Below are 13,703 nucleotides of genomic sequence, written 5' to 3'. Positions count from 1 at the left end.
ATGCCATGAGATCATTATAACCTTTGCCCTGATTTCACCATTGCACAAAAACCCGCTCATCCGCAACAGGAATGCAACATCCACATTACAAAAGCACTATTTCTGAAGGTTAATAAGACACACTTCTGTTAAACAAAGCCAAACGCTCTTAGATAAAAAGGTCCAGTGGGATCCCAGAGGTTCTTGACTCTGTTTCATGCCAAAAAGGTTTAGAAATATCTTTCATGACTGCATAACAGGCCTACTTTCATGCTTAACGGGTTATATAAATGAAAAAAAATCTAGTGATTAAGTATGCTTAATTCATAAAATTAAACTAAGATTAAAAAATGAGTTCAAACAGAAGTGATTCATTAAAACTAAATCCACCGGAAGTGTTCGAGGAGCCATATTGGTGTTCCCTTAACTGACTGACCCGTATCAGTCGAAACATGACTTATTTTTAAGATATATGTGTATGTTTACTGATAATTTGAACGTTATCTGTAATGTTTATGGTCTTTTAGCTTAGGACAAGATAAAGCGTTATATTGAAATTGTTAAGATGGGTGTGTCTCACTGATGTACAGATTATAATTGATTTGAATATACATTAAATATTACAATACGCACAAGCCCTCATTACTATAATGCACTATATTGTATTAAAATCCAAGGTTTACCATGCAAAATCAGTATAAATGCTTGAAAATAAAGGCTTTATTCGCAGTCAGCATTATGTCTCTGAACTAGTTGTGAATTATCTCTTGACGTCTTCTTACTAGCATGACAGATTGCATATGAATCAACTGTTATTATATACTGTAATGTTGAGCTTTTTATGCATTTAACCAAACAAGTTGTCATCTCTACTGCTTCAAAAATACATGCTGTTAATAAAAACACTGAGTCATTTACAGTTAGGGGTGAATTAAGGGTTATAGGGACATTAGTTAAAACTATACAGTTTATTTCTCATGTGAAAATAAAAACGTTTTTCCACATCATCAAAACTGGATGCCCTGATTGGTGTGACATCATCAATGTGGGCGGGGCATCAAACAAGAAGTTGAGTCAGAAATGCATGAAGTGCGAAAAATGACATAAGCTTTTCATAAAAATGACATCACTACTAATTTACAGCATGATATTGTGTGATTGGGATGGTGCTTAAAGGCTTAGCTAATTAAGAAAATGATTAACCTTGCGAGAGAACGTTGGTGTTTCCCAACCTTTTCATTTGTGCAACCCCTAATTAACCAACTAATCTTTTTTTTTTTTTTTTTGCAGTAATACACCATGTCAAACTGTTTGTTGGGGAAGGGGTCACTCAACCTTTTCTCTAAATGTTACCAAAAAAAAAAAAAAAAAAAAAAGGTTTTGGGTCAGTTTACATCATTTGCTAATGAAGTTTGAACATGAACCATTTTTTCTTTTTACTTGTTTACACATTTCAGTGACTTTTGGACTTTTTTTACACGTGTCGTACTGAATTGTGGATGAATACACATGGACTTAATAATGATGAACAGAAAAATAAATCTTGCTTATGAAATTATATCAACGTATGAACTAACTCGTGTAATAAATATGCTTAGACTAAATCAGTGATAACACCCAGAAATAGGTGTTTTGGCTCAGTTTACATAGAAGTGTGTGTCACAGAGCGCAGTAGAGAAAGTTTCAGCAGCGACTCAGGCTTTTACTTCCTCGTTCCAAAGAAAGACAATTGGCTTTTGACAAACTGTGCACAGACCAGATGGAGGATCTCTAACCTGGCACACACACACAGAAGACTTTTTGTGCTCAAATTAAACAAAAATAACGACTTTATTCAACTTTTCATGTTCTTCTGTGTGTCTCTGAGGGAGTTCACGACGCAGCGCTTCTGGGTTGTATGTCTCAGAACGGAGGCTCACTATTGGCCAGCATCACACGCATCACATACATAACCAGCATTGGCCAATAGCGAGCCTCCGTTCTGAGACGTACAACCCAGAAGCGCTGCGCCGTTACACTACGTCGTGAACTCCCTCAGAGACACACAGAAGAACACGAATAGTTTAATAAAGTCGTTATTTTTGTTTATATTTGCACACAAAAAGTATTCTCGTTGCTTGATAAACTTCAGGTTGAGCCACTTGGACTATTTTAACGATGTCTGTACTAACTTTTCTGGGATGGCAGATATCGATTACAGAGAAGCCTATGGAGGAGTGAGCCAGCTCTTAGATTTAATCATAAATATCTTCATTTGTGTTCTGAAGATGAACGAGAGTCTGACGGGGTTGGAACAACATGAGGGCGAGTGATTACTGACAGAGTTTTCATTTTTGGGTGAACTATCCCTTTAAAAGCTGCCCAGACAGGAACATAGTGTCGGCCCAGATCCGGTACACAGGGTTTCCACACGGCCCGGATGTGGGCCGGATTTGGGCCGAAACCACATTGCTGTCTGGCTTGCGTTAGCATCAGTCAAGCGAATAGCTGACCTTCATGCTCTCTCGGTGAGTTTGGGCCAAAAGGTTGACCTCAAGCCAAAGCATAGGCACTCAAAAAAAGAATTTTTGCCTCTTGTTAAATTTAATTAATTAAAATAAGCAAAAGTAACACAATTGTTTAATATTTTGTCACAACTTAATTTAATTGTGTTCAATCAACCTAATATATTTAAAACTGATAGTTTACCTAATTAATTTGTGTGAAAACTACATGAATCATTTTTGTTGACAACTAACTGGGCAGTGGATCTGTAGTTCCCAGCATGCTTTGCAAGGGACTGCATTAGGAGGGTAAATTTAGGGATTAAAGTGTTATTTTATGTGTTTTTCTGTAAATGGAAAGATGTTGTTAGTTAATGTTAGTGTTTAATATTCACTAATGTTAGAAACTTAGAGGACTTTCTGTAATGTTTTTGAATTTGTGTACACTCAAAAAAATAAGCTGTTGAACCAACTTGATTAAATTAAGGAAAACTTTTCCACGAAAATGAATTACATTTTTCCAACAAAATCTAATTTGTTTGAAATTATTTATTGTAATCTTGTTGTATGAACTTAAATTCATTTAGTCATTCCTGCTAGAAAAAGTTTGGTCAGGTCGACTACATTTCATTTTTGCCCGGCCTAAAATCGCCAACATTATAATTTTAGCTAATTTGACTCTATAGTTATTTCCAATGATAGAAGCTACTAGTGTTCAATTTAACTAAAACCACTTTTCACAGAGTAATATTGAATATTACTTATGCAGGTCTGCGAAAGAGCTTAATTCATGTATAGAGTACACTGAGGCCCACAGCCCTAAACTAAACACAGTCGCCACTCTTCTGCATAATGGGAACCACACAACTCAAAAACACAAAAAAAGTTTCTAACATAACTGAATATTAAACACTAACATTAACTAACAACATCTTTCCATATAAACACATAAAATAACACTTTAATCCCTAAATTTACCCTCCTAATGCAGTCCCTTGCAAAGCATGCTGGGAACTACAGATCCACTGCCCAGTTAGTTGTCAACAAAAATGATTCATGTGGTTTTCACACAAATTAATTAAGTAAACTATCAGTTTTAAATATATTAGGTTGATTGAACACAATTAAATTAAGTTGTGACAAAATATTAAACAATCGTGTTACTTTAGCTTATTTTAATTCGTTAAATTTAACAAGAGGCAAAAATTCATTTTAGTCACCTTTGTTCATATAGCGCTTTATACAATACAGATCGTTTCAAAGCAGCTTTACAGAGATTAACAGGAAAACGATGCATTTCGGGCGGAGTCAGTTCAGTGTTGATTCAGTTTCGTCATTAAGATGATCAAGTTAATTTCATCCGTAAAGCATTTCTGCAAAACATTATGTAATCGTCCAGCTCGGTTCAGTTCTGATACACAGCGTCAGTGCAGTCAGATCAACAACATTGTTGAATATTAAGTGTCCTCAACTAAGCAAGCCAGAGTGGCAACAACCCAAACGCCATCAGAGACAGAACGGAGAGAAAACACTTGGGAGAAACCGGACTCAGTCGCTCAGTTCTCCAGTTATTATGATTCTGGTTGCATCGCAGTCCAGACAGCAACATAGTGTCGGCCCAGATCCGGCCCACATGGATTCCACACGGCCTGGATGTGGGCTGGATCTGGGCCAACACTATGTTGCTGTCTGGGAGAATTCAGATCTGGGATTCGGGAATGCTAGCATTCAAATATTCATTCAGTTCTTCTGCTTGAAGATGGACTCATCCCGCCGGTGTGGAGCCGAAGCTGGTCATCGGGTCTGCGTGAGGGACTGTCGTATCGACTGTTCACTTCTTAACTGAGTTGCCAGAGACGGTGTTAGACAGTATTCTAGGTTTCATCAGGGCGTGAAGAAATATAGAGCTGAGTATCATCAGCGTAACAGTGAAAACTAACCTCAGGTGGCATGTACAGCGTGAACAGCAACGGTCCTAGTACTGAGCCTTGGGGTACTCCATACTCAACTTGTGATCCATATGACGCTGGTGCAGGGGAACACCATACTGTCGCCTTTTTCCACCTTTATCGCTTTTGTCTTGCTTAGTTGGGGACATTTAACATTTAATATTCAACAATATTATTGATTTCCTGCATTGACACCAACTGAACTGAGCTGGACGATAACATCACGGTTTTCTCCAGAGTGGCTATATATATATATACATAAATGAACTAAACTAAATTAACTTTTTTACAACAGAAATGAACCATCACTGAACTTACTTAAGCTGGACTGTGACGCTGTTTTCTTCTGGAAACAAACTTTGTTGCATCATTTTCCTGTTATCTCTGTAAAGCTGCTTTGAAACACTCTGTACTGTAAAAAGCGCTGTGTAAATAAAGGTGACTTGACTACAGATTGGTACCAATGTATCTAAAGTGCTCTCATTACTCTCTCTGCTCTCCCCAAAAATAAAACAACCTAATTATGAATATATAAACATCATACCCAGACAGCAACATAGTGTCGACCCAGATCCGGCCCACATCTGGGATGTGTTAAATCCACATGTGCCAGATCTGGGCCGAAACACTGTCGGGGTTTAAACATGAAACTATTATGCAGTTACTTATTTTTTCTTATGCGCCAGAGAAACAGGTGTGCAGCATCTTTAGTCAATTTTGCTGACTGTTTCTATGGCAACGCTGCTGAGGAGTAATTAACTGGTGATGTGGATTTACTCATTGTAGAGTTAACGAAAGTTATCATGAGCATTGCGATGTGTGAAGCTGATCATGTCAGTATATCGGGAAGATTCTGAAAGCAACATAGTGTAAATATTTTATTTATGTTATATGCGCCAATAGTGGATTACCAATCTTTAATTATAAATTCCTTTAATTTATGATCAGCAGAATATATACAGAATAGGACATTCTATAGGCTATATATTCTGCATAAGCATAAAAAAACATTTTTATCTGTACATCTAAACATTTTTATATCTAATTTTGTCATGTTAAAGCATTGCAGCATGAAATGGAAAAGAGAGTTGCGTTTATATATTTGCATTTTATTGCTCTTTAAAAAAGATATCAGTTCTAAACATGTGATAAACAGACACATACTTCTAATGTAAACACTGATCACAACATTCTGTTCATCCACACAAGCCATTTAGCCAGAGTTTAAAAACAATGTACAGTATGCGATGCATTTAAAAGTATTTTTGCATTAAGCTTAAGTTGAACTATAGCGCCATCTACTGTGCATTTCATGAAAAACAAAATCCCAATCATTTTGGGATCAGACATTAAATGTGATTTTAAATGCATTCATATGTGCCATCAAACATGATCACAGCAACACACATTATTATTGTTATGTTGTGTGTATCTTCCTGCCTTTATTTAATTTTAATGGCAGCGTTATTGGGGAAGTGTAGCGTTTGAACACGTCATCATTCCTCGCCGGGTGAAACTGTTATCCATAGAAATAGAAATAGAAAAAGCTCGTGGAGAGGCTGTCGGCCTGAAAGCGGACATTACGAGATGGGAGGGGTTTGATGGAATTAGATATAATTATTGTTATGATTATTAAAACTGACCAACCGAATAGACATATATAGACAATATAGAACATAATGAAATAAAGTAGAGAGAGAGAGCGAGAGAGAGAGAGAGAGAGAGAGAGAGAGAGAGAGATTATACTTTATATATTTGTTAAAACACTGTGGTGTAAAATGTTCACAGATATTATAATTTGTTACACTGTTAATTTGTACAATTATTTTAAGTAGTACATTTAGATTTAAGTTATGTTATAATATTTTATTATTTTGATGTCTTTATAATTATTCTATGCGTTCCAAGCTTTGGCAATATTGTAATATGTACAGTCATGCCAATAAAGCAATTTTGAATTTGAATTTGAATTTGAATTTGAATTTGAGAGAGAGAGAGAGAGAGTTTTTTTTTTTTTTATTGTTCATATAACTGTTTTATTATATTTGTATATATTACGTATATATTTTATTTGAATATTTTGTATTTGCTTTGGCAACATTGTTTCAAAAACTTTCATGCCAATAAAGCCCCTTTGAATTTGAATTTGAGAAAGAGAGAGAGTACGAGAGAGAGAGAGACAGAGAGAAAGAGAGAGAGTACAAAAATAATAATAATAAATAATAATAAGCAATAATGTTAAATAATAATGCTCCTAAAAGTCTAAATAATAATAATAGTAGTAGTAGTAATTCTCGTATTTAATTGTGTACTTTCAATTCTGTATAACGTTTGTCACGTGCTGAATTCGGAATAGCATGCCACTAATATTTCTGCAATATTTTAATATGACATAATAGTTACGTTTGTGTTACTGTTACTTTTCTCAGCGTTGATGTGTGTGAACCAGTCGCAGCCGTGTGTGATTACTGTTTAACACCTTTGTAAAATCACATTTTAAAGAGATTACTGGAATTGATCTCCATTTAAGATTCTTTTTAATTAAAACATTAAAATAATTATACTTTTTAATGCACAGATATATATCCCCAACAAAACAAACAACCTCGTGAGATATGAATGCGTTTGAACAGAGAATTGCGCTTTTTGGGCCAACACGCGCCCCCTACAGGAGGCCTCTCACACACACACACACACACACACACACACACACACACTGGCGTCTCGCAGGAGACAGTTATCATCAGCTGACAGCATTTGCAGCTCAATGGTGCCGTGTCCGTGTGTGGATCAGATCAGCTGGTGTTCGCAGTGATGGAGGTGAACAGGGATGAAGCGGAGCGATGCGTTGAGATCGCGTTGGGAGCGTTGGAGCGCGCGCAGCCCGAGAGAGCGCGCCGGTTCCTGGAGAAAGCGCAGCGTCTTTACGCGACGCGCCGCGCACAGGGTGAGCGTCTGAACCCGGGCTAATCCAGGCCCTGATCGCCCTACAGCACTACAGCACACACACACAGCACACACGGGAACAGTTACTGGCTCGTGTGTGTTGCTCGTTTAATCGCGCGTTCACGGGGACTCGGATAAAACGCGTTGCATCCGCGCGTAATGTGTTTCTGTATGTCGTTCAGTGTGAAAGTGCCGCTCAAATATGCAGTTCTGTCTTAAACACAGGGATGTGATGGTTGTGTGTGCGCGCGCGTGTGTGTGTGCGCGCTACTGTACCGTTAAGATGATGATGATGATGATGATGCAACTCTTGCATATACAGGTCAGATTCAGATGTCATGTTAATCTGGCTGTGTCTCAAACCCAGTCGAGTTTGATTAGACCGCATATTAGTGCAGAACACTTTTGCATTCAAAACTATAATTTATAATTATAAAAATAATAATTTATATAGAAATACTTAAAAAAAATTAAATTATTGATAATATTATTATAATTAAATAGTGCTCATGTTTGTGCATAAATAACTATTGTCAGGATTTTTTATTTATTTATTTATTTTATGCATTGTGCCATTCTCATAAAAAATAATGCAGGGCTTTTTGTTCATAAAACATGATAGTTTTATAATCAAACTATCCTCTTTAATCAAACTATTGGCTTTCCTCAAACCCGACTGAGCTGATTAGTCAGCATATTAGGCCAGAACACTTTTGCATTCAAAACTTCACCCTAAAATCAAAACACGAATGATTTATATAGAAATAATTTTTATATATAAATAAATAATGCTAATATTTGTGCATAAATAACTATTTTCAGGATTTTTTGTTGTTGCATTGTGTCATTTTCATAAACATGCATTGTTTTTTTTATTTAATTTTTATCAGCTATTTTGATCATTTTCTTTAAGCAGAAAGATCGTGCTGATGTTGTTCGGGTAGCATCTCGTTCTCGTCCTCTTCCGCTGTAGTGTCCAGCTGCTCACTGTAAAGGGAACTCACTAGTGTTTGACGCACAGACGCTCTCGGATGTCCTCTGCGTAGGGAACGGTGTTTTAAGAGACGAGCCCCATCCTAACATTTAAAAGCTAGATTTCTTCTTCATGTATAAATGAATATTATATAAACGCACGTAAAATAGTGTCTGTAAAATATTTAGTTTCTGTGATGGTTTTTCCTACTCACTTTATTACTGTGATGCACTGTAGGAGTGTTATATACTACATTTTTATTTATTTTATTTGTATTTATTTATAATTTAATAAAAATAATTATTTATTATTAATGTTTAAATTCATATTTTATTTTAATATTTGTTTTATTATTAAATTATTTAGTTTGTTTAATAATTATTTGTTACTGTTTTTTAAAGGGATAGTTCACCCCCAAAAGTTTAATTCTGTATGAGTTTCTTTCTTCTGTTGAACACAAAAGATGATAGGAATGTTTGTTGTGTGTGTTGATCTGACGAGTGTGTGTTGATGAGTGTGTGTTGGTGTGTGTTGATCTGACGAGTGTGTGTTGATGAGTGTGTGTTGGTGTGTGTTGATCTGATGAGTGTGTGTTGGTGTGTGTTGATCTGATGAGTGTGTGTTGATGAGTGTGTGTTGATCTGATGAGTGTGTGTTGATGAGTGTGTGTTGATCTGACGAGTGTGTGTTGATGAGTGTGTGTTGGTGTGTGTTGATCTGATGAGTGTGTGTTGATGAGTGTGTGTTGATGAGTGTGTGTTGATCTGAGGAGTGTGTGTTGATGAGTGTGTGTTGGTGTGTGTTGATCTGATGAGTGTGTGTTGATGAGTGTGTGTTGATGAGTGTGTGTTGATCTGAGGAGTGTGTGTTGATGAGTGTGTGTTGGTGTGTGTTGATCTGATGAGTGTGTGTTGATGAGTGTGTGTTGATGAGTGTGTGTTGATCTGAGGAGTGTGTGTTGATCTGAGGAGTGTGTGTTGATCTGATGAGTGTGTGTTGATCTGATGAGTGTGTGTTGATCTGATGAGTGTGTGTTGATTTGACGAGTGTGTGTTGATCTGATGAGTGTGTGTTGATGTGTGTTGATCTGATGAGTGTGTGTTGATGTGTGTTGATCTGAGGAGTGTGTGTTGATCTGATGAGTGTGTGTTGATCTGATGAGTGTGTGTTGATCTGATGAGTGTGTGTTGATCTGATGAGTGTGTGTTGATCTGATGAGTGTGTGTTGATCTGATGAGTGTGTGTTGATTTGACGAGTGTGTGTTGATCTGATGAGTGTGTGTTGATGTGTGTTGATCTGATGAGTGTGTGTTGATCTGATGAGTGTGTTGATCTGATGAGTGTGTGTTGATCTGATGAGTGTGTGTTGATCTGATGAGTGTGTGTTGATGAGTGTGTTGATCTAATGAGTGTGTGTTGATGTGTGTTGATCTGATGAGTGTGTGTTGATGTGTGTTGATCTGATGAGTGTGTGTTGATGAGTGTGTGTTGATGAGTGTGTGTTGATCTGATGAGTGTGTGTTGATCTGATGAGTGTGTTGATCTGATGAGTGTGTGTTGATCTGATGAGTGTGTGTTGATTTGACGAGTGTGTTGATCTGATGAGTGTGTGTTGATGTGTGTTGATCTGATGAGTGTGTGTTGATCTGATGAGTGTGTGTTGATCTGATGAGTGTGTGTTGATCTGATGAGTGTGTGTTGATCTGATGAGTGTGTGTTGATGTGTGTTGATCTGATGAGTGTGTGTTGATCTGATGAGTGTGTGTTGATCTGATGAGTGTGTGTTGATTTGACGTGTGTGTGTTGATCTGATGAGTGTGTGTTGATCTGATGAGTGTGTGTTGATCTGATGAGTGTGTGTTGATCTGATGAGTGTGTGTTGATCTGATGAGTGTGTGTTGATTTGACGAGTGTGTGTTGATCTGATGAGTGTGTGTTGATGAGTGTGTGTTGATCTGATGAGTGTGTGTTGATGAGTGTGTGTTGATCTGATGAGTGTGTGTTGATGAGTGTGTGTTGATCTGATGAGTGTGTGTTGATGAGTGTGTTGATCTGATGAGTGTGTGTTGATGAGTGTGTGTTGATCTGACGAGTGTGTGTGTGCGTGTGTGTGTGTGTTGATCTGACGAGTGTGTGTTGATCTGACGAGTGTGTGTTGAGTGTGTGTTGATCTGACGAGTGTGTGTTGAGTGTGTGTTGATCTGATGAGTGTGTGTTGATCTGACGAGTGTGTGTGTGTGTGTGTGTGTGTGTGTTGATCTGACGAGTGTGTGTTGATCTGACGAGTGTGTGTTGATCTGACGAGTGTGTGTGTGTTGATCTGACGAGTGTGTGTTGAGTGTGTGTTGATCTGATGAGTGTGTGTTGATCTGACGAGTGTGTGTGTGTTGATCTGACGAGTGTGTGTTGAGTGTGTGTTGATCTGATGAGTGTGTGTTGATCTGACGAGTGTGTGTGTGTGTGTGTGTTGATCTGACGAGTGTGTGTGTGTGTGTGTGTTGATCTGACGAGTGTGTGTGTGTGTGTGTTGATCTGATGAGTGTGTGTTGATCTGATGAGTGTGTGTTGATCTGACGAGTGTGTGTGTGTGTGTGTGTGTGTGTGTGTGTTGTTCTGCAGAGCTGCTGGAGTCTCTGGATCAGAACGGTGGCGCAGGAGCCCGTCAGCGGAGGTCAGGGGTCAACAGGTCAGGGGTCACCAGTAACGGCGCTGCACCTGCAGACTCCAGTAAACCGTACACACCTGATCAGGCCGAGGCCGTCAGAAGGTGAACACACACCTCACACACACACACACACACCTCACACCGATCATGTTCTACATCTCCAGTGTCTTGCGTATGTCATGATGCCAAAAGCAGGTTTAGTTTTTCCCATGATCCTTTACAGCTTGCTGATGTCTCTCTCTACACACACCTCAACAGACACGACCCAAACCAGTGTTTCTGTATTTCTTATAGTATTTATTAATGTTTTTGAAAATAATTTTTATTGGTATTTTTCCATATTTCAAATTTTAGTTTAAGATTTAATAATTCTGCTAGTAAGTGTCGTGTGATTTATGTTTTAATAGTTTTTAGGGTTTTTTATATGTATATTTAGCTTTATTTATTTTAATTTTAGTTTTAATTGTTATAATTTTAGTACTTCAACATTATTCATAAGATCCAAGTCAGTGTTATTTAACTATTATTTATACAGTCACCGTATTTATTAATATTTTGAATGACCTTTTATTGTTATATTTTCAGTCATTTTAGTAAGTTTTAGCAATTTTGTAATATTATATTATTATTTTAGTTTTTTTATATTATATTTATATATTTTATATTTAGCTTTCGTTTGTTTAAGTAATTTTAGTACTTCAGCTTAAACATATTATTCCATAAGATCCAAATCAGTGTTATTATAGTATTATTTAGTATTATCTTAGTATTTATTAATATTTTGAATTACCTTTTTATATTCATTCACCTTGTTACATTTTCAGTAGTTTTTATAAGTTTTATACTTTATTTTGTAAAGTAACTTTAGTAATTTTTAGTACAAATATTATCACCCATTACAAGTGTGTGTTCTTCAGAAGTGTGTTGTGTGTGTGTGTTCTTCAGATGTGTGTGTGTGTGTGTGTGTTTGGCAGAATAAAGCAGAAGTGTGTTCTTCAGAAGTGTGTTCTTCAGATGTGTGTTGCATGTTCTTCAGAAGTGTGTTGTGTGTGTGTGTGTGTGTGTGTGTGTGTGTGTGTTTGGCAGAATAAAGCAGAAGTGTGTTCTTCAGACGTGTGTTGTGTGTTCTTCAGACGTGTGTTCTTCAGACGTGTGTTCTTCAGAAGTGTGTTCTTCAGACGTGTGTTCTTCAGACGTGTGTTCTTCAGACGTGTGTTCTTCAGAAGTGTGTTCTTCAGATGTGTGTGTGTGTGTGTGTGTGTGTGTGTGTGTGTGTTTGGCAGAATAAAGCAGAAGTGTGTTCTTCAGACGTGTGTTGCATGTTCTTCAGAAGTGTGTTGTGTGTGTGTGTGTGTGTGTGTGTGTGTGTGTGTGTGTGTGTTTGGCAGAATAAAGCAGAAGTGTGTTCTTCAGACGTGTGTTGTGTGTTCTTCAGACGTGTGTTCTTCAGACGTGTGTTCTTCAGACGTGTGTTCTTCAGAAGTGTGTTCTTCAGACGTGTGTTCTTCAGACGTGTGTTCTTCAGAAGTGTGTTGTTCAGGTGTGTGTGTGTGTGTGTGTGTGTGTGTGTGTGTTTGGCAGAATAAAGCAGAAGTGTGTTGTGTGTGTGTTCTTCAGAAGTGTGTTGTGTGTGTGTTCTTCAGAAGTGTGTTGTGTGTTCTTCAGAAGTGTGTTGTGTGTGTGTGTTCTTCAGAAGTGTGTTGTGTGTTCTTCAGAAGTGTTGTTCAGACGTGTGTTGTGTGTTCTTCAGAAGTGTGTTGTGTGTGTGTGTGTTCTTCAGAAGTGTGTTGTGTGTGTGTTCTTCAGAAGTGTGTTGTGTGTTCTTCAGAAGTGTTGTTCAGACGTGTGTTGTGTGTTCTTCAGAAGTGTGTTGTGTGTGTGTGTTCTTCAGAAGTGTGTTGTGTGTTCTTCAGAAGTGTTGTTCAGACGTGTGTTGTGTGTTCTTCAGAAGTGTGTTGTGTGTGTGTGTGTTCTTCAGAAGTGTGTTGTGTGTGTGTTCTTCAGAAGTGTGTTGTGTGTTCTTCAGAAGTGTTGTTCAGACGTGTGTTCTTCAGAAGTGTGTTGTGTGTTCTTCAGAAGTGTGTTGTGTGTTCTTCAGAAGTGTTGTTCAGACGTGTGTTCTTCAGAAGTGTGTTGTGTGTTCTTCAGAAGTGTGTTGTGTTGTGTGTGTTCTTCAGACGTGTGTTGTTCAGATGTGTGTGTGTGTGTTCTTCAGAAGTGTGTTGTGTGTGTGTTCTTCAGAAGTGTGTTGTGTTGTGTTTGTTCTTCAGAAGTGTGTTGTGTTGTGTGTGTTCTTCAGACGTGTGTTGTTCAGATGTGTGTGTGTGTGTGTGTGTTCTTCAGAAGTGTGTGTTCTTCAGAAGTGTGTTGTGTTGTTGTGTGTTCTTCAGAAGTGTTGTTCAGACGTGTGTGTGTGTGTGTGTGTGTGTGTGTTTGGCAGTATAAAGCAGTGTAAGAGCTACTACGAGACTCTCGGCGTGCAGAAAGACGCCTCTGAGGACGAGCTGAAGAAGGCCTACAGGAAACTGGCGTTGAAGTTTCACCCGGATAAGAACCACGCGCCGGGAGCGACGGAGGCGTTTAAAGGTACGCTTGCTTTGGCAACAGTGAGATTAGCATGTGCTGTGTTATTACTCTAACACTCTTGATGTTGTGTTTGAGCTCTACTAGAGCAGGTTTCCCAGCTTTAATGTTGATTATTTTCCTCA

General features: G+C 37.9%; 1 protein-coding gene across 1 annotated transcript in view; it reads left to right on the top strand.

Annotated features, from left to right (window-relative positions):
- The first annotated feature begins 7,108 nt into the window (after nucleotides 1-7,108).
- Nucleotides 7,109-13,703, top strand: part of dnajb12b (DnaJ heat shock protein family (Hsp40) member B12b) — a 20,143-nt gene continuing 13,548 nt past the window's right edge. The window contains exons 1-3 of the mRNA XM_084433738.1: nucleotides 7,109-7,358; nucleotides 10,950-11,097; nucleotides 13,436-13,581. Coding sequence (XP_084289864.1) covers nucleotides 7,226-7,358; nucleotides 10,950-11,097; nucleotides 13,436-13,581 — 427 coding nt within the window. The 5' untranslated portion in view covers nucleotides 7,109-7,225. The remainder of the gene's footprint in view (nucleotides 7,359-10,949; nucleotides 11,098-13,435; nucleotides 13,582-13,703) is intronic.

This window comes from Rutilus rutilus (genome assembly GCF_951802725.1).
Source record: "Rutilus rutilus genome assembly, chromosome: 16".
In the NCBI taxonomy this organism is placed as follows: domain Eukaryota; kingdom Metazoa; phylum Chordata; class Actinopteri; order Cypriniformes; family Leuciscidae; genus Rutilus; species Rutilus rutilus.
The sequence above is the reverse complement of the archived record's forward strand: the minus strand, read 5'-3'. Positions and strand labels throughout refer to the sequence as shown.